The sequence below is a fragment of the Thalia democratica genome, chromosome 5, assembly GCF_965202585.1.
Source record: "Thalia democratica chromosome 5, ktThaDemo2.hap1.1, whole genome shotgun sequence".
NCBI classification, from domain to species: Eukaryota; Metazoa; Chordata; class Thaliacea; order Salpida; family Salpidae; genus Thalia; species Thalia democratica.
Window position 1 is genome coordinate 950,178 of NC_139169.1, and position 25,330 is coordinate 975,507.

Genomic DNA, 25,330 nt, shown 5'->3' on the forward strand with positions numbered 1-25,330 from the left:
TCAAAATCAATCGGTTTGTTTTACAAATTTAATGAGAATTTAATAAACAATGTTTCTGTATTATAATATTTGTTGTATTAGCGTTACGAAATAATGTTTTTTGAATTTGTTCATATTTTTGAGATTACTAATAATCTAACCAAATAAACAGATCATGATGATTAAGATGATATAAGAATGACTTGGAGCAATAGAGCAATCAAGTACAGAAAACCATCAAATAATTTCATCAACTAATTGGACGTTTCCGAAGCAAGAGGAAATATTAAGGTACGTGTATTTTATTTTTTAAATTATGAAGTTCTTTTACAAGTTACACTTTAATAACGATTGTTTTTTAGAAAACTATAAAGTATAAATAATATTACCATGGGTGTTTTAATGTTTTGATATGTTGGAAGTTTCACGGAACTTTGAAATTGTAAAGCCTGATATGTACATAAGATGAGAACTTTTAATTGTTAAGTTTAGAAATTAAGAGCAATATCCATGTAGACATTAAAGTAGTTAAAGTGAATCATGGATTATTTTAAAGCTCTAAAGTGTTGAAATGATTCTAGAACAATTGAAAATGTCAGTTTTTGAGAGGTCTTGTAGAATACTATGGGTTTTTCGATTAAAAAAAAATTGATAAACTGTACCACAAACATATATATTCAAATATTCAACTAAAGAGACTGTATTATTACAATAATATGTTTTATTTGGTTAATATTTTATTGTTAACTAGTGATATCTTTTTGAGTGAATATTGTTTTAAAAAACAATCTTGAAATAATCTGTAGTTATTTTATTCTTTTTATCATTGAGTTGAAATGTTTAATATTTATGTTTAAAGATAAAAGTTTTCAATATATATACTGTATTAAAAATTCGATCACGGTTATTATATTTGATGTTATCAATGACTTTTCTAAATTTAGTAGAACAAAGGGGGCATGTTATCCAAACTTAACGGTAGCTTTCATAGCACTAAAAGATGGACAATCACATTACCACGAGGTAGGAACTCGTATCATGAGTGGATGTCAAATTTGCACGAAGAAACATTTGAACGGGTTTGATAGATTTTTTTATCACGGTTACTCCTAATTACACCCAGTAACTTTGTTTTTAATTTTACCCTATTGAAAAGTGTCTTCGCGCATATTCGACCGTCACCATACACCTTATAGCGAAATCGTTGTATTTTTATGAAAACCTATAAGCTAGCAACTGGGAGTGATATAGAAAGTGTCAGTATAGCTAGTTATGCTTATTTAAATATATAATCTGCTATCGCAAACAAAATACACATTAAATCCTTCAAGGAGTTCTCGCAATTGAAGATTACTGGTTTGTTTCGCTAATTGTTGGGTTTATTATAATTAGAACATTTGGTCAGTATGCATTTGATGGAAAAACTTATAGAACCTTTGTGGCTACAACTTTTCACAACAGTCCATAAGAGCTTTTGTTAATAATTAAATGATTGGGTGGACTGGACCGAAATGATTGCGAGATTAATTTGTCGCTTTTGTTTACTTATGAAAGTTTAAAAATGATGTTCTACTTAAGTTTGATGCTTTACTACTTCGAGTGCATGCAAGAAATCATGCTGGGTAATTTAAAAGATGTTCGATTCCTAGATACATGTGGACAAACATTCTATGTTATTGGGATTATAGAAGTTTGATATGATTCAAATATCCCTTTCTATTATCGAGATAATTTAGGTTAATTTACAGTTAATATGTTCGGCTTTTCTAGTTCTTTCTATTGCAGTAGCTAATAAACTTTTTATTTCAGTTTGCTGCAATGCTTACAAAATATTGTCATTACATGCATTGCTGAACAAATTTACTAGAAACAAATAACCGCGAAACTTACATAATAAATACATAACATTATGCATGACTTATCACAAGTTTTGAAATTAATTGACTTAGCCAACTAAAACTGATTCTGAGGCCATTTAATCGACGAGTTTATCATTACGGTACGAGTAACATTTTGAAGTACTTGATAAAAACCTTAATTTAATAAGCAGTAATTCTACAGAAACAACGTCAATTTTCCGTTGTAAATTTTAAGTTTTTTAATGAAACCCTTCAAAACCGATCAGTCCAACAAAATACGTTTATGGTATTTACTTTAGTTTAAAAAAATATCTTTAACTTCAAGATGGAGCAAAAAATTCTACTCAGTTTAATAGAGCCTTAAAATTTAGTTGATTTGGTAAAAATATTAATTTTTTCAATGACGGACACACATTTATTAACATATACAAACAAATAACTTTACATTTTTATACAATTTAATGCGATACAACATGATAAAAATTATCTACTTGTGCAACGTCACAACATAGTGTATTATGACGTCATAGCACGGAATGATTTAGTAGTTTTCCCATTGACCTCCCTGACCTGACTGTCCGCCTTGTTGGGGTTGTTGACCTGTTTATTAAAACTAAATATTTTTATTTGTTATTAAAATTATATACTTTCATTTATTAATCAGAAAAAATTCCACTTAAATAAACATGTGCATTCATACATATATATATATATATATATATATATTTGTTTCGTGTTCTTCTATTACAAATATTAGTACACATATATATATATATATATATATATATAGATATATAACCATGATTTTTTTTTGTAAAAATATCAGAAAAACTTTCTTTTCATGTGGCAACCAAATTGTTTTACTCAAACTTTATAATTGGTCTTCTATTCAAGCGATTTGACTAGCTTTATTATTTACTAATCAAGTATAAATCATAAGCAATTAAACATGAAATATGTGCTATAAAAGTTTCATAAAGAAATTACTGATTTAATTTCTTAATATAAATATTAAGCATAAACAAACTTTTAGTTGAAAATATTCTTATCTACTTTTTTATGAGACTTTTATAAACCAGATTGATTTTTAAACTGATCAAATCAATTGTTTAAGGGGAAGTGTTCAAAATTAAGTTTTAATATGGCAATAAAGGAAATCAAACTGCTTGAATAATTGACCTAAATTTAAATTTTCACAATTTACTTAAATAATATATATATATATAACTCTGTACATAACAACAAACACCTTTATTTTAAGACAAAAATTTGTCAAAAAATATCTAACAGATAAGAAAAACCCAAAAGACAGAAAAGTTTAAATATAAAGAAATCCAAAAGCCAAAAAATAAGTCCAAAATGCAAAAAAGACTTGAGTTTTTTACAAAACTTACTTGATACCATTTTATTTGCATTTTAGACTGTATTGAGCCGTTCCCTTATTTCACTCATTTATGTGTTTTCCACTCATTCAATTTAATACATTTCTGCAATGATTATTTTGTTTTTTCAAAACCAAAAAGTTTAGAAAAGACAAAAACCTTTTATTTTTTGTTCAAAACTCAAACTGAAAACAAAAACCAAAAAGACAAAGGCCATAATTACAAATATAGCTAAAAGCTAAAAACTTTCACTAGAATTGAAAAATAAAACTTAATTAAAGTTTCAAATCGTATTTCTTAATTAAAAATTCATGAACTTTATATACAGGGTCGCCACTCTTAAGTCAAAAATACTGTTCTGAGTCATCCTGAGTTTTTTCAAATCCTTTAAAATTTTCTGCTTTTAATTCTTTTAAATTCATAAAATTCAAGCTCTTCAAAAAAAATACTTATAAAATAACAAAATATTGCAACTAAAACATCTCACTAAAATCTTCAAAAAAAAACTGTTCATAAAATTTTAAAAACTATCCAGAGTCCTTAACTATCCTAAATCAGTTTAAGTTTAAAATATATTTTTTGATCTATCCTTATTTTTCCTGAAAATTTTAAAAGCTTTAATATATCCTGATTTATCCTGAGTGTCCTAAATATGAGTGTGTGGCAACCCTGTAAAGAAATGAAAAAATATTTTTATAAAAATATTTTTATTAAAATGTTAGCTAATTTTAAATTATCAAAAAAGTAAATATCATTATCAAAACCTGTAAACCTCAAAATACTATACTCAAAAAAAAAAACTCAAGAGCTAAAAACAAAAAGACCAAAACTTAATTTTCTGGGGCTTTGCGGAAAAGTAATTGCTTTGTGAAAAAAGATTAAGTCAATAATTAGTAATTCATAGATACTTGGAAGTTTAAAGGGAAATATTTTGAAGGATAAAAACTTATCTTAAATTGAAAAACAAAACTTTAAATTATCTTTTAAGAGGGATATATGGTTTTTAAATAAATCAAAGTATGGAAAACAAGTAAATTTGTTGATTTTTTTTGAATCATCTACAGTTAAAATTTCAAGTATGAACTTATCTGTATGTTTGTAAGTAGGTAAGTCATTAAGAAATTACTTAGAATTTGGCCACTCTAGCAAAATGTCTCAGAATTTTATAATAAATTCACTTTAAGTGATGACTTTACCATTGTGGACTGTAAACATACTTTAAATTGTAGTAAATATTAAAATAATACATACCGTAGCCCTGTTGTGGTTGGCCATACTGTTGTCCGTAACCACCATATTGTTGCTGCTGACCGTAACCTCCGTAACCACCTTGCTGGCCATAACCGCCTTGACCTACAAGTAATTTATTTTTAGTATTTATATTAGTATGTAGTATGTGTATCTTAGATATTTTTTTTGTCTAAATAACTTCTATAACCGCCTTGCCTTTTTAATAAGATAAAATATAAAACATATGGATTAATTTATATTGTATATTAGCTTGATATAATATTGATTGCCTACCGGCCGTATACTTGACCTACAAGTAAATACACAATATATAGTATACATATTAGTATATAGTATGTATATGTTTCTCATACAACTTATAACAACATAAACCCCTGATATGTGTGTCAATGCTTGGAATAAAATTAACAACTGTAAGCGCCTCGCATCGGTATGTTATATTATTTTCTTAATAGTATTTGATCTATCTAATGTATAAGCAAAACAACTATTTTGCTTACAGCTGCCTCAACCTCATTAAGTATTTATATAATATTACACAGGTTACCACTGTATAAAATTTAAGGTTCTGATAAAAATGAAATCAATTTTTAAAAAAATTGATAACATGACATAATAAATTAATTCCATTCTAAATTAATAAAAAAAACAGTTCTTAGGAACATGAATAAATTGAGTTTTATGCTAAATGTGATAAACAATTGTAACTTGTTGTTTTTTTTTATTTTACTATAAATAACATTGGCTCTACTTTGACCACTCAGTATTAAGCACTGTATATCACAAAAATCAAAAATATATATTTATATATTCAAATATACATTTTATAAAAAACATCCTTGTAAATAGGTGTAAATAATTACACATAAAAACATGTCTATTCTTGAATCAACTATTAGATAAAATCTAATAGGTTAGTAACTAACTCAAATAGATTTGAGATATAAAATTAAAAATCATTCTTATTCAAAAGGTAAATTTATATTAACAAATTATTATTAACAAATGATAACTAGATAATGTTTCTATGGCATTTATAAATTACTAATTCATCAGATTTTTAATTCTTGAATGTTGACCTATTGTCTATTTTTATAATTAATTATATTTAATTATGAATTTCATCTAAATACTTACCATATGTTGCAGAGTTGCCGTATCCATAGCCTATACATAAGGTACAAAACAAGATAATAAAATTAAATTAACCAAGTTTTTTTATTAGATAATTACAGTACTTAACACATAGATAATAAATGTATTAATTTTAAAACATGTTTTTATTCAACTATATTTATCAATACATGTCAGAAATAATTGCTACCCATAAAGATATTTAATCAAAATTTAACTATTCATGGTTGCCACTGATTAAGCTGAGAAAAATTTCCTGACTTTTCCTGACTTTTTCCTGACTTTTTAGAAAAGTTTTCCTGACTTTTCTAAATCATACTATTAAATTAAACTTATTCTAAAATACATAATCTAACACTTGAAACTATATAAAGCTTTCAATCTAATTTTAATACAGGTTAAAAACAACAGTTTTTTGCTGAATTCTATCAAACTTCCAGTATATCACTTAAACCATATGTGTATGATTCATGTTTGTAATAAATAGCTCTATCAGCAAAATACTTGTATTATCACCTTATAAACACGCTTGTCTGAAAAAAGACACAATTTTTTAGCATTTCCTAGCATAAATGTATCTAGATAAACAAATGACATATAAGGAACTTTTACAACTTTTGTGTATATATCACAGTTTCACTATGGAAGTGTCCTTGCTACAGATCATCAATACTAAAAAGCTTACAAAATCTGCTTGTTCAAGTAGGGTACTTGTTCAATATGTTAATAGAAATTTTTTGCAGTTGTTTAAAGGATATTTCACTAATTTATACCAGGTGAAGGCATTGGAAATAAAATTAAGTATTTTTGTAAATTTCTAGGAAAATTTTGGAATTTTTTTCTGACTTTAAAAGACTTTTAATCAATTTTTACCATTTGAATTTTGTAAATTTAAACTGACGAAATCTGAATCTTTTTTAAATTTTATAAAATTTCCTGACTTTTCCTGACTTTTTTTCAAAACCCCCCATTTTTACCTGACTTTTCCTGACTTTTGTCATTTTTTAAAATTTTTCCTGACTTTTCCTGATTTCCTGACTTTTCCTGACCGAGTGGCAACCCTGACTATTATTCAACAAATTATAAGCTTGTATAACAAACCATTTATTTGTAGTAGATACATTTATTAATTGATTTTATTGCTACTAATATTTATTATCAAATAATAAACTCATATTAAATTGTAGTCCATAAAATTATTTAATAAAGTTTCATATAGTCAACAACAAACCGTATGCTTGTTGTTGGCCATACAAATATTTTATTGCTGTTATTACTGATATTTATAAACTACAAACCGTAAGCTTGTTGCTGGCTGCAAAGATAATTTATTTAGTATTAATTAAATAACAAACCATAAGCTTGTTGTTGGCCGTATCCGTATCCGAACTGCTGCTGCCTCTGCTGACCTCCGAACCTCTGTTGACTTCCGGCTGTTCCGTTCTTGTTCCTCACTGCGTCGTTCACTGCCAACGCGCGTCCGTGGAGCTCGAATCTGTTTGGATAGATTTTATAAATGTGTGATCATTTTGACAGTATATATAGTTTAATTAATAATGTTAAGGATTGTTGCTCAGGGAGTTCAAAAATGTGTGAAAACTTGGAACTTAAAAGACTGCTGCCGCGTGTCATTAGGATTGTTTAGATAAATATAATAACATATACAGGGTTGCCACTCATTTTTTCAAAATTTATTCCTAGGTTTTCAAATTTCTTCCAGGTCTTTAAAAGTACACATTTTTGGGTCTATGTTTAGTCTGAAGTTAACTTCTATAAAAGAAACTGTGTTAAACAGTACAAAAAAAAATTAAAAGATGCTGTAAAGTTACTTCAAATGTGTTTTTTAATAAAAAAAAATTTTGATCATGACAAAAAAATCTTATTTATATGATAGATTTTTTGTGTCAAATTGAAATTTTAGTACTGAAAATGTTAAAACTATTAAAAATTCCAGGTTTTTACAGGTTTTTTTCAAAATTTCTAAATTTCAGGTTTTTTCAGGTTATTTTTGCCTAAATTGTCGAATTCCAGGTTTTTCAAGGTTTTTCCAGGTTTCCAGTAAAATGGCAACCCTGCATATATAATAACATATATAATAATAACAAATATGATAACAGTGTATAAATATTTATGCTTTGTAGAGTTCATTATTATGAACATTACAAATTATGACATAACAAAGGAAATAGTATTATTATCCTTTGTTATGTCAGACTTTTATCTAAAAATGTATTGTTTGTTAATTAAATGTATATAAAATATGACTTTTATTTATAAGGCTGTTTTCAGACAAAATACAATTATTTTTAATTTTACCAAAAGTGGTAACTAGAAATTCATATTTACATAAATTCAACTTAATATAATTATTTTTAATAGAATTTGTAATGTTTATTTATAACAAAGTTTCTAAACAACATACATGACACATTTATGTTAACACTTAATAACACAATATTGTAAATTTTATAAATATTAGGTTGTACATATAAAACTATATGTACTTCAGACTATACTCAATGTTATGCAAGACTTATATACTTAGTTTTACTAAACATCAGTAACTTATTAAATACATGTTAAACATAACATTATATGAGTAACAATATTAACCGACTGACAAACTATTTATGGAGTACTTCGACTTTCAGTTTTTTATTATTTAAGTGTAGTTATTACAAATACTGATATAAAACAAACCCAGTCATTTCAAATTTTTTGGTGTATATATACAAACAATCTACTGATTACTTATATTTCAACTAAAGTAACAAATAAATTAATAATTATTTTATAAATAAATATAAAACAAACCCAGTCATTTCAGTTTTTGCTTTTTCAGCTTCCTCGGGAGATCCAAGAGTCATGAAAGCATAACCTAAGAAATAATAAATAATTATAAACAATAAATAAAATTTAAATATAATTTGAAATGTTTAACTAAGAAAATTATTTGTGTAAAAAACTAAGAGTTTTCAAAATTTCCTCCAGTTTTTAAAAGCAAACATTAGCAAAGTAAGATAAAATTTTATATAAATAATAAATCAAAATTAAATTTCATTTGAAATATTTTAAAAAATAAAATACTTATATAAATAATGTAAAACACTGGAATAAATGAAAACATCCATTAATAATGTGAATTAATAATGTTTGATAAAATGAACAAGAATGAATATATTCAATAATCTTAAATGAGATAATAAATTGTAAAACATATTGAAATATAAGAAATAAAATAAAAAAGTATATTAAAGAAATTGATAACAAAAACAATATACAGTAATAAATATATTCAGATATTTTTTTTATTTTAAGAATCATGAGGTTTAACTTATGAAAATAAATAATAAGTTGGGTAATTTAGTAGAATAAATGATAATTATATAATTCTAAACTTAAAAAAAAGTTAAAAAAAGGTCTGTAAATGATTGATTTAAATATGGTTAAGTTAATTTTTGACTTTTTTAGAAAATAAAATTAGATGAAAGATTAGTTTTAAAAATTTTGCTTTTTTCTAAAAAAAAATCACATCAATAAAGGGCATATGGGGGGTTAGTCGCCTTTTTCAAAATTTAATCTTTCTCTATAGAATTTTATCTATGATAGAAGCTGCTTTAAACAGATTTTTTGAACTTATAATAACTTGAAGTATAGCAAATTAAAGTTGGAGACTACAAAAGGTTCCTTATGGGAGGTGCAAAGTAAAAATTTATCTTATTGTAAAGTTTTTGGAAATAACCTCCTAGAACTTTCAGGAAATTTTCATTGAAATGGTTAGAGAAATCTGTTGGAACAATTTTTTTTTAAATAGAAATAAAAAATTTATGACAAAAAAAACTTTTTTTATGTTCAACTTTTTTATTTTCTATATCTCTTTCCAAAAGAATTTTCTAAACATTGCAAGAAACATTTCCTGAAAGTTTAAGACATGTATCTCTAAAAACTAATATACTTATAGTGAAATGTTTTTTTTTGTGTTTTTAGTTTGCGCCTCCCATTAGGAACCTATTGTTGTCTCTGACTTCAACCAGCTATACCTCAAAATTTACTTTAAATTTTAAAATCTGTAAAAAGCATCTTATAGTTTACTTTAAACTATATAAAATAAGATCAAATTGTGAAAAAGTGATTTAATCCCCCTATGCCCTTAAACCAACACCATGCATTAAGACTTATTTTCTACATTATTAAATGATTCATTTATCAAGCTATTTACCTTTAGACTTTCCGGTTGCTTTATCATGGATGATTGTGCACTCGGTAGGTGAAAACTTCTGGAAGGTTTGCATGAGTTCCTGTTGATCAACCTCATACGAAATATTTCCTACAAAAATCTTCTCACTCATTTTTCTAGTTTTAAATCTGTGGAAAAGAAAAATATGTACTCAATGTTATAAATTACATGTTGATATTTTGCTACAAAAAATACAAAACATGTTTTATCTTCATACATTTTGTTATGTGTGAATTATACAAGACAATGTACTTTGTGAAAAAGAAAAACTGTTACTCATTGTTACAAATAAAATGTTAATATGTTGTTGTGTGTTCTGATAAATGAATTGATTTAATTATTGAATGGGACTTAAAAAATTTACTCTTTTAACTAAAAATACAATATAAACTAGAATGGAATTGATATCTCAGCATTGCTTATTGAGAAATTTCTTCCAGGTTTTTGAAAAACATGTTTTTGGGTCTATTTTGTAGTTTTAGGAAAAAAAAGTTTTAAATAATATAACAGTTCTGAAAAGTTACTATAAACCTACTTCAACAGTGTTTTTAATGAAGAAAACTTTGATAACAACAAAAAAAATCATCTATATCAAGACTTTTTGTGTCAAATCAAAATTTACCTACTTAAAATTAAAAATTGATTAAAAATCCAGGTTTTTTCAAGATTCCAGGTTTTATGGCAACCCTGTATGATAGTTTAAATATTCATCAGTCATTGGGTGATTTCTGTAACAACCAAGTGTAATAAATATGCAAGTGTTTTTTAATCAAGCACAATATTTAGGGTAGCTATACTACAATTGCTTATAACAGGGTTGCCACTCGTTTTTTCAAAATTTTTTCAAGGTTTTTCAAATTTCTTCAAGGTTTTCAAAAGTACACATTTTTGGATCTAATTTTAGTTTAAAGTTAAATTTAAGGTAAGAAACTGTGTTAAATAGTATAAAAAGAATGAAAAGGTACTGTAAAGCTACTTAAACGTGTTATTTAGTAAAAAAAATTTTGGTGATGACTAAATTTTTTCATCTGTATGATAAATTTTTTGAGTCAAACTGAAATTTTACTACTGAAAATGTTAAAATTCTTAAAATTCCAGGTTTTTTGTTCAAAATTCCAGGTTTTTCAAGGTTTTTTTCATAATTTCTTAAATTCCAGGTTTTTCCAGGTTATTTTTGCTAAATTGTCAAATTCCAGGTTTTTCCATGATTCCAGGTAAAGTGGAAACCCTGTTATATAAGTAAATTAGGGCCATACAAAAATTTACAATCTCATACAATACAGAGAGGTAAATTTTCAGTGAAAAACAAAATTTAAAATTTACTAAACATTGGTCTCTTAAATGATTTTTTGACCTAGTTAAGTTAACAGTGATTGTCAAGTAAATAACTTAAATAAATTATTTAAAAATGGAAAATTAATTCTATTTATCTATTGCTTAAATTACTATGATCTAAACTTTTGAAATATCAATTCAAAAAATCTTTTTGTGGAAATTATAAAGAACTGTATTTAGACTATAAAACAGACATAAAGCAGCAAAATGTTATAAAATTGCAGAAAAACTTGCTTAAAAAATAGTATCTAAGCATGCATAAAATATTGAATTGCACATTGAAAGTACCAACACAGTATATTTATTTACTATACATTTTTGACTTTTAGTTATAAAAAGAGACAAGAAAATTTATACTAATAAAAACTTGGAAGAAATTCATACAAAACTAGTGGCCAACCTGTTAAAATAATTAATATGTTAATTTGTTGCAATTTTAATTAAATCTAGTTATTATATATCTGATTACACTATCAAAAAAAATAATTAAATGCATTTGTATCCAAAAATTTTCAGTATTCAAACTTTCGAGATGATTGAAAAAATAGGGGTGTTTGTACTAAAATTTACAAACAAGTTTTTCAAATTACCAGTTGATACTAGATGAAGGGCGTAGGAGGGTTATCACCTTTTTTACAACTTTAACTTATTTTATATAGTTTTTACAAAGCTACAAGATGCTTTTTACAGATTTTAAAAATTCAAAATATTTTTTGAGATATAGCCCATCAAAGTTGGAGGCAATAATAGGTTCCTTGTTGGAGGTTCAAACTAAAACAGCAAATAACTAGAAATCACTAAAAATCTATCATATCCTATGTTTTTTGAGATAACTACCTTAAATTTTCAGGAAATGTTCCTTGCAAAATTTAGAAAGTTCTTAAGAAACACTTCCTGAAAAGGTAGTTATCTCAAAAAACATAGGATAAGATAGATTTTTGGTGAAACAGTCTATTTTTTGTTTTAGTTTGCACCTACCATAAAAAACCTATTGTTGCTTTCAACTTTGACCTGCTATATCTTAAAAAAATTTGATTTTTAAAATCTGTAAAAAGCATCTTGTAGCTTGGTAAAACCTATATAAAATATGATCAAATTGTGAAAAAAGTGTAAAACTCCAATTTGCATATTAATTTGTGTTAATTTGCTCAATTTAAAACTTATTTTATTTTATATAAACTTTTGAGGATTCTAGTTAATCAAAAATTTATGCTAAATAGTATGAAGGTTTAAAGGTTTTGGCTTAAAATATTTCTACTTCATGATTTTATTTGGTATTCAGGTATAACAGTTACCCATCTTTAAATTCACGCAAATAAATAATAAGAATTGTAACATGCTAAAATACATCTCAATCAATAATAATTACACAAACTAATTGATCTGAAGTGTAAATGGTCGGCATTTAGATATGAAGGTATTCAAATTAAATATATAGAACAATGATATAAGACATAAGATGATTTATAGGTTGATCATAAAAAACTATTTAAAATAGCTTCCAGTAGATTTAAACTACATAAGACAGATATTCAATACAAAAATTACAAACTTATTTGCTGTAAACTTCATTCTTTAAGCTTAATAGTTGATCAAAATATAATTGCCACATTCACATAGAATTCTATTCACTTATAATATATACTTCATAAAAGCTGCTTTTAGCCATATATATACTATTTGCATTTGTTCAAGTATTAATATGTACTGCGCAACTAATTCTTTTATAGGACATTTGAAAATTGATAATAAAAGGAAAAGTTGAAATGATTAATTTATTTAGCATCTTTAAACTTTAGAAAATACTTCTATCCATCTTATATTATCCAAACATTTAAATTAATTTATATTAGTTTGGTGATAAGAAAATAAATTGTTGGTAATAGTAAGCAGACCAAATTTATAGACCAAATTTAATCTTTGAATTAAAATTTACTTTTATTGAAAACATCTTAAATTAAAACAGTTAAAAAATATTTTGAATGAATTTTTTCATGCAAAACTGTCAAGGTCCTATAAAATATAATGTTAAACGTTGGAGGATAAAACTAAATACACAGAAAAAATTACTTTTACATTTAAATTTGACAAAATCAGCTTTATATATTTTATTAATGTTATTAATAGCATTTTATTGAAAAAATATAACTTCAATTGAGCAGGTAATAAAATAGCTAACAACATTTTAGGTTACAAGAGTAATTCACATACACAATTTAATGTCTGATTAGATAAAATTCAAACTGAATCGTATAAATATAAAATACACTATAAAATCAACACTAATGACTCACCAAGACAAAAAGCAAAAATTCAGTTGATAAGACAAAAGTAATTGGCCCAAGACTTTATTATTAGAACCACTTTGTTAAATTATCTGAAAACATGGATATTTTGGCTTTTGTCTAAACTCAGTCATACTTCTAGAAACCGCGCTTTAACGTTAACCAGGGCGAATTTATCATACAAATCTTAACTGTAGCAGGGTTAATTGATCTAATCAGCTTAAAATTTAAACATAAATTTAAGAAAATAATCAGCTCAAATTCCTAAACTAAAAAAAAATAGAAAACTTTTCCATTTGAGTTTTTTCTAATAACTTATATCTCAAAATAAAAACTAATAAGCAGAAGGGTTGCCAAAAATAAAGAACTCTTACTACTTGATAAATAACGCACTTTTAGTTATTATAACTTAATATCATAATCAAGTTGATTTCAACAATACAATCATTGTCACAATGGCAACTATGCTATGTAAGTACGTAGAACATACATGCAGTAAGGGCACCGATATGGTACGAACATAAAGGGGTACGCAGACGCACCTAACTTGTACAATCGAATTTATTCAATTACTAAAGCATTAAGTTTTAACTTAATGCAAACAAACAAGGTTTTTAATATGTAGTGCGCTTCATGCATGTAAACCAAAATTTAAAAAATCATTGAAAATAATTCACAATTCTTTAAAATAAAAACCCTGAGCAACAGATTTTTTGTTTATTAAAAATAAAATTAATTATATTTTAAATAGAATATTACTACTGGCATAGCAAGAAGTATTTTGAAAACTCTGGTACGCACTAATTGTCAAAAATAAGTGAGATCATAAATATTGCAAGTAAAACTTCTAGATATTTCTCGTAAAAATGAAATTAATTAAACTAACAAAAGATCTTAATATGATTAATGTAAGTAAAATAAACTCTTTTTTTATCATGTTATATATGCTTATTTAAATTGTATTTTTATTAAAAATAAGAAGATATAGCTACTATTTGCTTTAGAAAAAGTAATCGGTGTCTCAAAACTGTAAAGTACGTATTTAACGTAAATACTCTTTTTTTTTTTGTTAAGTTCTACTGTAGTTATAGTTATTGCTATCCAAATTTATTTTAATTAGAAACTTAAAAAACCCGTTGTTTTTCATAAAATCATCATACCAGTTATATGATTAAAATAACTAAATTGAAAAAAAAAATTGTGATATAAAAACTAAACCATATTAGAAAGCATATTTTTTGGGAAATCAATGAGAAAGTTTCTAAAAATATACGAGTTTGAAATTATAAGTTAATACAAACAAACTCTATATTTAGTTACTCTGTATTCCCGAAATTCTAGAAACCTTGGACCACTGATTGTTTCAAATATGATATCTTTTATTAACTTTTTGAAAAACAACAAATATCAAAAAAAAAACTATATTAAAAGATAAAATTAAACATTGTAACTTATTGATAATGAATATTTTATGATTGCTTTAACTTTAAGATTTTATTTTCAATCAATATTTCACTTGAAAAAAGATATCATCAGTTAAAAATAAATTTCTTGTTGAAATAGAATATAAAACATTATTGTAAATTATAAGTATTTAAAATGATATATTTTTGACACGTTGGTACAGGTTACAAATTGTTGTTATCTAAAACTTGGATTTTTCAACAAGGATCGATGACACATATTTTCAATTATTTTAGGATAATTTTATCATTTAAAGCTTTAAAACAATCCATAAATCATTTAAAACTAGTCTTTTGAGCTCAACTGAGTTTTTATAGAGTTTCGTTTACAAATTTGTCTTAAATCTATTTGATTAAGAGTTTAATTAGCTAGACTAAAATAAAAACTATTTATATGTCTGTAAAGACCTGATATTACGATTTATCTATAAATTGAACAATAAAATTTTCAAAATGTATACAATTAAGGCTATATAGTTTTTAGACGTCTGTGAAACTCCCAATATATAAAAATATTTAAACACTCATGGTAAACTATAATAGTTTAAAACCTATAATTTAAATACTAACCATATAATATCAAAAACTAACGTGTAAAAGGACTTCACATTTTTAACATTAGTTAAAAAAAACACGAACCTTAATATTTTCTCTGGTGTCGACACCGCCTAATCAGCTAACAAGGTTTAACATTTTGAACTTTATTTTATTCAACCGCATTATTTTCGAATTTTAATTTCTCTGTCTTACCACTTTTTCCACATCTGTCTATTTTGTTGGAATAATATGAAAATCAGTACAAAAGTTATTCAAAAATAAACTATATTTTTTGAAGCTTATGAAACAGAGTGTACTTATAAATAGAGAGTACTATAAAGAAAAGGTATTTTACTATATCACTATTACAATTTTAAAACGATACCAATACAGCTAAAACTTAATAAATGTTGTTTAAATATTATAAAGTTTACTAGAAATAGTTACAATTTCTAGCCTTTTTTAAATAAATTTTTATATACAATACCTTCCACACTTACTAATTTATACGCTTTTTTAAAGATTTTATTAACAACTGACGACATCTAGGACACCTAGAGTAAAACTGAAACATTGTATCATTTATAAAATATTTTGAATAAAGTCTGAAAACATATAACTGTAACAACGATAATAAATTTGTAGCTACCGACTAATTTTGTAAAAAGTTTTTTTTGATAAATTGATAATTTTTTTTTTAATTTTTTCAAAAATGAATAAATGTTTTATACCTAAAACTTTTTAGTATACCCACACTAAACGAAAAAAATTACAAGGTTTACTTAATTTTCAATAAATTTAGAGACTCCAGTACTATAAATTTTAGCTAAAGTTGATAAACATCGTAGGTAAGAAAACTTTTAGTATAAATGTTTTATAACAAATACAGCTGATATTTACCAAGAATGTTTTTGATATTATAAGTAATTATAGAAAAAAGAACTAATTTTACATTCATTAGATTGTAAGAAAAGTAATAAAATAAATCTATAATGGAAATTGAAAATACTTTTATCAAAAAAAAAAAAAACAACAGTTTGTACTTAGTAAAACAACCAATAGTAAAACTTTTAAACCTATTTCCAAGCTAGCATTAAACTCATTAAGTTTTTATTTGTTAAAAACAAAAATCAGAGTATTGTAATATAACGGACTTCTTTCTTATAGTATCTAAAATGTTTGTACTTGTTTCTTCAAAATGTTAATAGTTTAAAAAAAGAATATAACTATTAAAATCACACATAAAAATAACAAAATAATAACTGTTCTTTTTAAGTCTATTATTGAAAATTTAGTATTTTTCACATTAGTAAAAATATTTAACTTTATTTTTTATTTAAGTTTAAAAGCACAAGTAATAACTTAAGCTTAGTTACTAACTCCTAGTTTGAAAATCTATTTTCTAACTTAATTTTGAAAGGTAAGGGAAACTTGAAATGTTATCTATAAAGCTCACATTTACAATTAACTTTAAATATTATTACACTAAACTAATAATTCAACTTTTAAAAAATTTAAAGTTTTATTAACCAAATGATTGACCAGTAGTAGTTAAAGGCCTTCTAAGTTTATGTTTTTACTTTCATAAAATTTACTACTAAAAAAAAATTAAAAAAAAGTTAGTATTAAGAATAATGAGTTAAAGTTTTTAACTTTCTCAAATAGAAACTTTAAATTATATGGGTGAGTTTACCTTCAAACACAAAAATAACAATATGAAACCCATAATTTAAATCTTCTATCTTTTAATTTTTTTTAAACTTTACCAAATCAACCTTTTTTATTTAACAGTGAATAAAAGTTTATAGGCGTTATATTTTTTAAAAACTTCATTTATAGTTAGTTTAGTTTTAAAAACTACCTGAGTAATGCTTTATCACTATGTAACCACTATAATTAAATTTTTCAAATTACAGGGTTGCTAAAAGTTTTAGGCAGATTTTTTCCAGGTTTTTAAAAGTACACATTTTCAGGTCTAATTTTAGTTATAAGTTGAACTTAAAGTAAAAAACTGTGTTAAATAGTTTAAAAAAACATTGAAAAGATACTGTAAAAGTACTTCAAATACGTTTTTTAATAAACAGTTTTTTTGATGATGACTAAATTATTTCATCTATGAGGTAGATTTTTTGTGTAAAATCAAAATTTTTTTACTTAGCGTGTAAAAGATTTTTAAAATTCCAGGTTTTTCCAGGCTTTTTAGTGATTTATTTTTCAAAATTTCAGGTTTTCCCAGGTTTTTTAGCTTAAATTGTCAAATTCCAGGATATTTCCAGGTTTTTAAGTCTTTTGAAATTCTGTTCTAATTAAAACAAAGATACTTTAAAGATAACAAAAATAGTTTTTTAACTGTTAATAAATTGTACACAGACTTTTACAATACTAACCAGAGTAAAAAAAATAAAAATCACATTGTTAAGACTCTTCATATAACTATAATAACCAAAAACTCACCCAAAAATTAAAATATTGTGGATAAAATTCTAAATTCCAAAATTGCCCAACTAAGACGGTTTCGGAAATATATACAATACAGCTTTACTTTTCACAAGTTTTAAAATAATAACTTTGAAAATAACTTTTTTTTTCTGAGAGCCATTTTAAACTGAATTTGTAATTTAAAATACAAATCTTTTTCTCTAAAGCAGCGGTCGGCAGCCTTATATAGGAAAGGGCCAATTTTTTCCAAAAAAATTTGTTCGCGGGCCGCACTATACATAAAAAAGTCTCTGCGGGCCGCAGTCTTTAGAAAATTTTTGTAACAATTAACACAAAAATACTACTATTATCCAGAAAATGTAATAAAGTAAGCTATAACTTAGCATTAATAATGTGAAATTACTTGAGTTAAATCATAGTTGCAAGTTTTCAACACAAAAAATCTTTTTCTATTGTTTTAAATAAGTATGTTTTTAGCTGAAAAGTACCTTGCGGTCGTAGACTTTGGCTGGCGAGCCGCAGTTTGCCGACCCCTGCTCTAAAGCAAGGTTGCTTGAATTCCAGAAACAGCAAATTCCGAATACTGAAAGAATGCTAGATATTCTTATTACAATTTCACGCTCGAGTAACTGTGTAGCCGTTTTTTAGGAGTAGGCGTTTAGATATGGGGGTTGGGGTTGTATACAGCCCATATACGACCTGCCACTTATCTTTGAATTTAAAATAAAAATGTGCAAACAAAATAAAGTTAAAGTTTTTATTAAAAAAGGTACCCACACCTTATTTTAAACACAATTATTAAACTCAAAACTGTGGTCATTGAAAACTAATTTGAAATGCGAAGCTGAACCTTTCTTAAATCCAAATTTATTTTAATTTGTAACTTAAAAAACCCGTTGTTTTTCATAAAATCATCATACTACTTATAGGATTAAAATAAGTAAACTAAATAAAAAATGTTTGTGATATAAAATCTAAATCATATTAGAAAGCATATTTTTTGGAAAAACAATGAGAAATTATAAGTTAATACAAACAATCTTTATATTTAGTTATTCTTTATTCCCGAAATTCTTGCTACTTTTGACCATTGATTATACCAAATATGATATACTTTATTAACTTTTTTAGAAACAATAAATATCAAAAAATTTCTATTTTTAAAGATAACGATTAAGATCGTAACTTATTGATAATGAATATTTAATAGTTGCTTGTATTTTAAGTTTTTTTTTAATCAATGTTTCACTTAAAAAAAGGTATCATCAGTTAGAAATAAAATGTTGTTCAAATAGAATATAAAACATTATTGTAAATTATAAGTATTAAAATTGATATATTTTTGACACGTTGGTACAGTTTACAAATTGTTGTTATCTAAAACTTTGATTTTTCAACAAGGATCGATGACACATCTTTTCAATTATTTTAGGATAATTTTATCATTTAAAGCTTGAAAACAATCCATAAATCATTTAAAACTAGTCTTTTGAGCTCAGCTGAATTTTTATAGAACTTTGTTTCGAATTTGCTTTAAATCTATTTGATTAAGCGTTTAATTAGCCAGACTAAAATAAAAACTATTTATATGTCTGTAAAGACCTGATGTTACAATTTATCTATAAATTGAACAATAAAATTTTCAAAATGTATACTAGTAAGGCTATATAGATTTTAGACGTCTGTAAAACTCCAAATATATAAAAATATTTAAAAATTTAGGGTAAATTATAATAATTTGAAACGTATAATTTAAAAACTAACCATTCAATATCAAAAAATAACTTGTAGAAGGACTTCACACTTTTATCATTACTTTAAAAAAAACACGAACCTTAATATTTCTCTGGTGTCGACTCCTTATAATCAGCTCACAAGGTTCAACATTTTGAACTTTATTTTATTTAACCGTATTATTGTCGAATTTTAATATCACTGTCTTAGCATTTTTTCCACATCTGTCTATTTTATTGGAATAATCTGAAAATCAGTACAAAAGTTATTTAAAAATAAACTATATTTTTTGAAGCTTATGAAATAGAGAGTACTTATGAAACAGAGAGTAATATAAAGTATAGGTATTTTGCTATATCACTATTACAATTTTAAAACGATACCAATACAGCTTGAACTTAATAAATGTTGTTTAAATATTACAAAGTTTACTCGGAAAAGTTACAATTTCTAGTCTTTTTTTAATAAATCTTTATATTCAATACCTTCCACACTTACTAATTCATACACTTTTTTAAAGACTTTATTAACAACTGACGACCTCTAGGACACCTAGAGTGAATGTGAAACATTGTATCATTTATAAAATATGTTGAATAAAATCTGAGAACATATGACTGTAACAACGATAATAAGTTTGTAGCTACACACTAATTTTGTAATTTTTTTTTTTTATAAATTGATAATTTTCTTTAATTTTTACAAAAAATTAATAAATGCGTTATACCCAAAACATTTTAGTATACCCACATTAAACGACAAAAATTACAAGTTTTATTTATTTTCAATGAATTTAGAGAATTCAGTACTAAATATTTTAGCTAAAGTTGATAAACATCTTAGATAAGAAAACTTTGAGTATAAATGTATACTATAATATAAATGAGTATAAAACAAATACAGCTGATATTTACCAAGAATACTTTTGATATTATAAGTAGTTATAGAAAACAGAATGAATATTACATTTATTAGATTGTAAGAAAATAAATCTATAATGGAAATTAAAAACATTTTTACTTTAAAAAACAACAGATTGTACTTAGTAAAACAACCAATAGTGAAAACTTTTAAACCTATTTCCAAGCTAGCATTAAATTCATTAAGTTTTTATTTGTTACAAACAAAAAACAGAGTATTATAATAATATGGACTACTTTCTTTTAGTATCTAAAATGTTCGTACTTATTTCTTCAAAATGTTAATAGTTTGAAATAAATTTTATAAATCTTAAAATCACTTATAAAAGTAACAAAATAACGATTGTTCTTTTTAAGTCTGTTAACAAAATTTAGTATTTTTCACACTAGTAAAAATCTTTAACTTAATTTTTTTTTTAAGTTTAAAAGCACAAATAATAACTTGAGCTTAGTTACTAACTCACAGTTTGAAAATCTGTTTTTTTAACTTAATTTTTAAAATTATAAAAAACTTGTAGTGTTTTCTGTGAAGCTCACGTTTACAACTAACTGGTTTAAATATTATTACACCGAGTTAATAATTTAACTTTCTGAAAAATTTACAGCTTTACTAACCAATTGATTAGACCAGTAGTAGTTTAAGGCCTTCTAAAATTACGTCTTTTTTTAAATAAAATTTACTAGTAAAAAAAAATTTAATTTTAAGAATAATGAGTTAAAGTTTTTAATTTGCTAAAATAGGAAATTTAAATTATATGGGTGAGTTTACCTTCAAACACAAAAATAACAATATGAAACCCATAATTTAAAGCTTCTACCTTTTAATTTTTTTTAAACTTTACCAAATCAACCTTTTTTATTTAACAGTGAATAAAAGTTTATAGGCGTTATATTTTTTTAAAACTTCATTTATAGTTAGTTTAGTTTTTAAAACTACCAGAGTAATGCTTTATCACTATGTAACCACTATAATTAAAATTTTTCAAATTACAGGGTCGCTAAATGTTTAAGGTAAATTTTCTCCAGGTTTTTAAAAGTGCACATTTTCGAGTCTGATTTTAGTTTTAAGTTAAATTTAAAGTAAAAAACTGTGTTAAATAGTTTAAAAAAACATTGAAAAGATATTGTAAAAGTAATTCAAATGCGTTTTTTAATAAACATTTCTTTTGATGATGACTAAATTATTTTACCTACATGGTAGATTTTTTGTGTCAAATCAAAATTTTTTTACTTAACATGTAAAAATTATTTTAAATTCCAGGTTTTTCCAGGCTTTTTAGTGATTTTTTTTCAAAATTCTAGGTTTTCCCAGGTTTTTTAGCTTAAATTTTCAAATACCAGGTTATTTCCAAGTTTCTAAGTCTTTTGAAAATCTGTTCTAATTAATGTGGTTGGATAAAGATACTTTAAAGATAATAAAAATAGTTTCTTAACTGTTAACAAATTGTATACAGACTTTTACAATACTAACTAGTGTAAAAAAAATAAAAATCACATTGTTAAGACTCTTCATATAACTATAATAACCAAAAACTCACCCAAAAATTAAAATATTGTGGATAAAATTTAAAATTCAAAACTTTACAATTAAGGCAGTTTCGGAAATATATACAATACAACTATCCTTTTCACAAGTGTTAAAATTAGTCATTGAAAACAAATTTTTTTTATGAGAGCCATTTTAAACTGAATTTGAAATTTAAAATAAAAATGTTTTTCTCTAAAGCAGGGGTCGGCAGCTTTATATAGGAAAGGGCCAATTTTTTCTAAAAAAATTTGTTCGCGGACCGCACTATACATAAAAAAGTCTTTGCGGGCCGCAGTCTTTAGAAAATTCTTGTAACAATTAACACAAAAATACTACTATTATCAAGAAAATGTAACAAAGTAAGCTATAAAATAGCACTAGTAATGTGTATTTACTTAAGTTAAATCATAGTTGCAAGTTTTCAACACAGAAAATCTTTTTCTATTGTTTTAAATAAGTATGTTTTTAGCTGAAAAGTACCTTGCGGTCGTAGACTTTGGCTGGTGGGCCGCAGTTTGCCGACCCCTGCTCTAAAGCAAGGTTGCTTGAATTCCAGAAACAGCAAATTCCGAATACTGAAAGAATGCTAGATATTTTTATTACAATTTCACGCTCGAGTAATTGTGCCGTTTTTTAGGAGTAGGCGTTTAGATATGGGGGTTGGGGTTGTATACAGCCCATATACAACCTGCCACTTATCTTTGAACTTAAAATAAAAATGTGCAAACAAAATAAAGTTCAAGTTTTTATAAAAAAAGGTACCCACACCTTACTTTAAACACAATTATTAAACTCAAAACTGTGGTTATTGAAAACTTATTTTAAATGCAAAGCTGAACCTTTCTTAAATATGGCGGCAAAAATAAAATGAACAATAACAGAACTAACAAAAACAATAACAAAACTAATCAATACTATACGCTTGACGATTTAAATATGGAAAGCTATAGTATTTATATTTAATTGCCGAAGACTCAAATTATAGTTACTATGCTGTATAGCTAGGTTTCCAAAAATAACTTCCGCAATCGGCCCTTTTTCAGAAAACTAAAAAAAACTATTTTCCCGATTAACAAAAATAGATTATTTAGTATATGTTTATTTACCGTCAACTATCCCTCATAAATTTTGTAAGTTTTATCACGAACCCTACTATTTATAACTTCTAAACAACTAATAAATAACTTCTACTCTGCTTAAGATTACAATTGTCATTGTGACCATGGACTTATAGCTATAACCGAAAGGTTTATATATTATAATATTATAAGACGTTTTATGTCGTTAAATGAACAATAATTATATCTCAGCAACACGTTTGAAAGGTATCAGTGGTGAGCGACTCGATAACCGAAAGGTTTTTCGTGCACCACATCCTCGGACCAAATATTTTGAGCGCTTTTTAGTTGCTTACTAAACTATATAATTTAAAACTATGTGCGCAATATACTCAAAGTTTAAAAAAAGAAACTTATTCGGTATTCAGAACACGTTTATTTGGCGTTTCAAAACATTTTAAGTTTTATTTCATAATTAAAATTTTCTGTTAGGTAAATAATAATTTACAGATGCTTATTGTTTTTTTTTTAGTACTATACAAACTTTTGTAAATATTTTACTATGGTATAAAAAGCTGAAACATGTTTTGATTTAAGTTTTTTTTTTTTTGTATAATAGTTTAAATTTAGTTTGATTTGGGTTTTTTAAAACATAATTGTATATTTTAAAAATAATATTTATATTTTAGACAAGACTTTTGAATATTAAGCAAGCCAAAAAGGAAAAGTTAAAATTAAAACTGTATTTGTTCAATTTGCAATCAAACTTTAAATTTATTTATCCTAACTATTTTACTTAATCAAATTGTTGGTAATAATAAGCAGACCAAGGTTATATACGTAATCTAACATTTGAATAGAAAAATTTACTTTTAATGAAAATGTCTTAATTTAAAAAGTCTAAACATTCAAAATTCAAAAATTTTTCTTCATGCATAACTACGTTCATGCACATGTTTTCAATGTTTTCAAATACTTAACTTGTTTAGATATCATTAAATAAACTTTCCTTTCACAAATAAAAGGTTATAAACCAAATTTTGTAAAACTTATTGTAATATTATATTTTTTAAATAAAAATCAAACTTTAATTGAGCAGGTTATAAAAAAGCTAATGAAGTTTAAGGTTATAACAATAATTCACATATACAATTTATTGTCTAATTAGATAAAATGCGAATTGAATCGAATCAGTATAAAATACAATAAAAATCAATAACTGATGACTCACCAAGACAAAAGCAAAAATTCAGTTGATAAGACAATGGTAATTGGCCCAAGACTTTAATATCAGAACCTCTTTGTTAAATTTTCTGATAACATAGATATTTTGGCTTTTGTTTAAACTCAGTCATACCGCGCTTTAACGTTAACCAGGGCGAATTTATCATACATATCTCAGCTGTAGCAGGGTTAGTTGATCTAATCAGCTTAAAAGTAAAAACAAAATTTTATAAAAAAAATCAGCTTAAATTTCTTTACTAAAATAACATTATAACGAATTTTTCATTTTAGTTTTTCTAATAACTTATATCTCAAAATAAAACTAATATGTAGCAAGGTTTCCAAAAATAAAGAATTCTTACTACTTGATACTAAGCTAACGTTTAATTTCTAAAACTTAATATCAGGCTTAATTAAATTTGAACAGCGTAATAATCGTCACAATGGCAACTATGCTATGTAAGTACGTAGAACGTACATGCAGTAAGGGCACTGATATGGTACGAACGTGAAAGGGTACGCAACGCACCCGTGTAAGGTACGCACTTGTACAATCGAATTTATCAACTAGTAAGAAATTTTAAGATAATACAAACAAGGTTTTAATGTTCAGTACGCTTTATGCATATATACCAAAATTTACTAAATAACTTCTTTTTGGTACTAAGTTAGTAAGTAAGTACTAAGAGTACTAAGTAAGTACTACTAACTTTAAATAAAGATTGGAGACAGAAATTCATTTTGCAATTTATTTTTGTTAACTTGAAATTTTTCGTTCTATGCTTGTCAATGTATTTGTGTAAAACAGTAAACTTAATAAAATTGTAAGATTATGCGTAATAAAAGGTAAAAAAAATTATGTACAATACAATGCTATTATATAGTAATTCTAAAACTATTAATGAAAAGCTTTAAAACACAAGACTAATTTATCAGATACTAAACAAAACATAAAGTTAAGAAAG

General features: G+C 25.0%; 1 protein-coding gene across 4 annotated transcripts; it reads right to left on the bottom strand.

Moving 5' to 3' along the window:
* Positions 1-2,239: 2,239 nt before the first annotated feature.
* Positions 2,240-13,528, bottom strand: LOC145835966 (RNA-binding protein 3-like). Of its 4 annotated transcripts, XR_014369872.1 has the most exons (8): positions 13,472-13,528; positions 9,825-9,970; positions 8,420-8,483; positions 6,961-7,100; positions 5,609-5,638; positions 4,472-4,573; positions 3,233-3,325; positions 2,299-2,438 (listed from the first exon to the last, which is right to left on the bottom strand). XR_014369872.1 is itself a non-coding variant. In XM_082943737.1 (7 exons), exons 2-7 carry the CDS (start codon positions 9,952-9,954, stop codon positions 2,380-2,382), a joined length of 525 nt encoding a protein of 174 aa, XP_082799863.1. In that variant the 5' UTR covers positions 9,955-9,970; positions 13,472-13,528; the 3' UTR covers positions 2,240-2,379. The 4 variants fall into 4 exon arrangements, 2 of the variants coding, with proteins under 2 accessions (XP_082799863.1, XP_082799864.1); XM_082943737.1 differs by lacking the exon at positions 3,233-3,325 and having other exon boundaries at positions 2,240-2,438; XR_014369873.1 differs by lacking the exon at positions 5,609-5,638 and having other exon boundaries at positions 2,306-2,438.
* Between the last annotated feature and the right edge of the window lie 11,802 nt (positions 13,529-25,330).

Excerpts from the sequence above, each read along its gene's own strand:
- LOC145835966 (XM_082943737.1), bottom strand. The coding sequence starts at position 9,954 with ATGAGTGAGAAGATTTTTGTAGGAAATATTTCGTATGAGGTTGATCAA. Across the intron at positions 5,639-6,960 it reads CGGCCAACAACAAGCTTATG|GCTATGGATACGGCAACTCT; the intron begins GTTTGTTATTTA and ends CCTTATGTATAG. Across the intron at positions 4,574-5,608 it reads CGGCAACTCTGCAACATATG|GTCAAGGCGGTTATGGCCAG; the intron begins GTAAGTATTTAG and ends AATTACTTGTAG.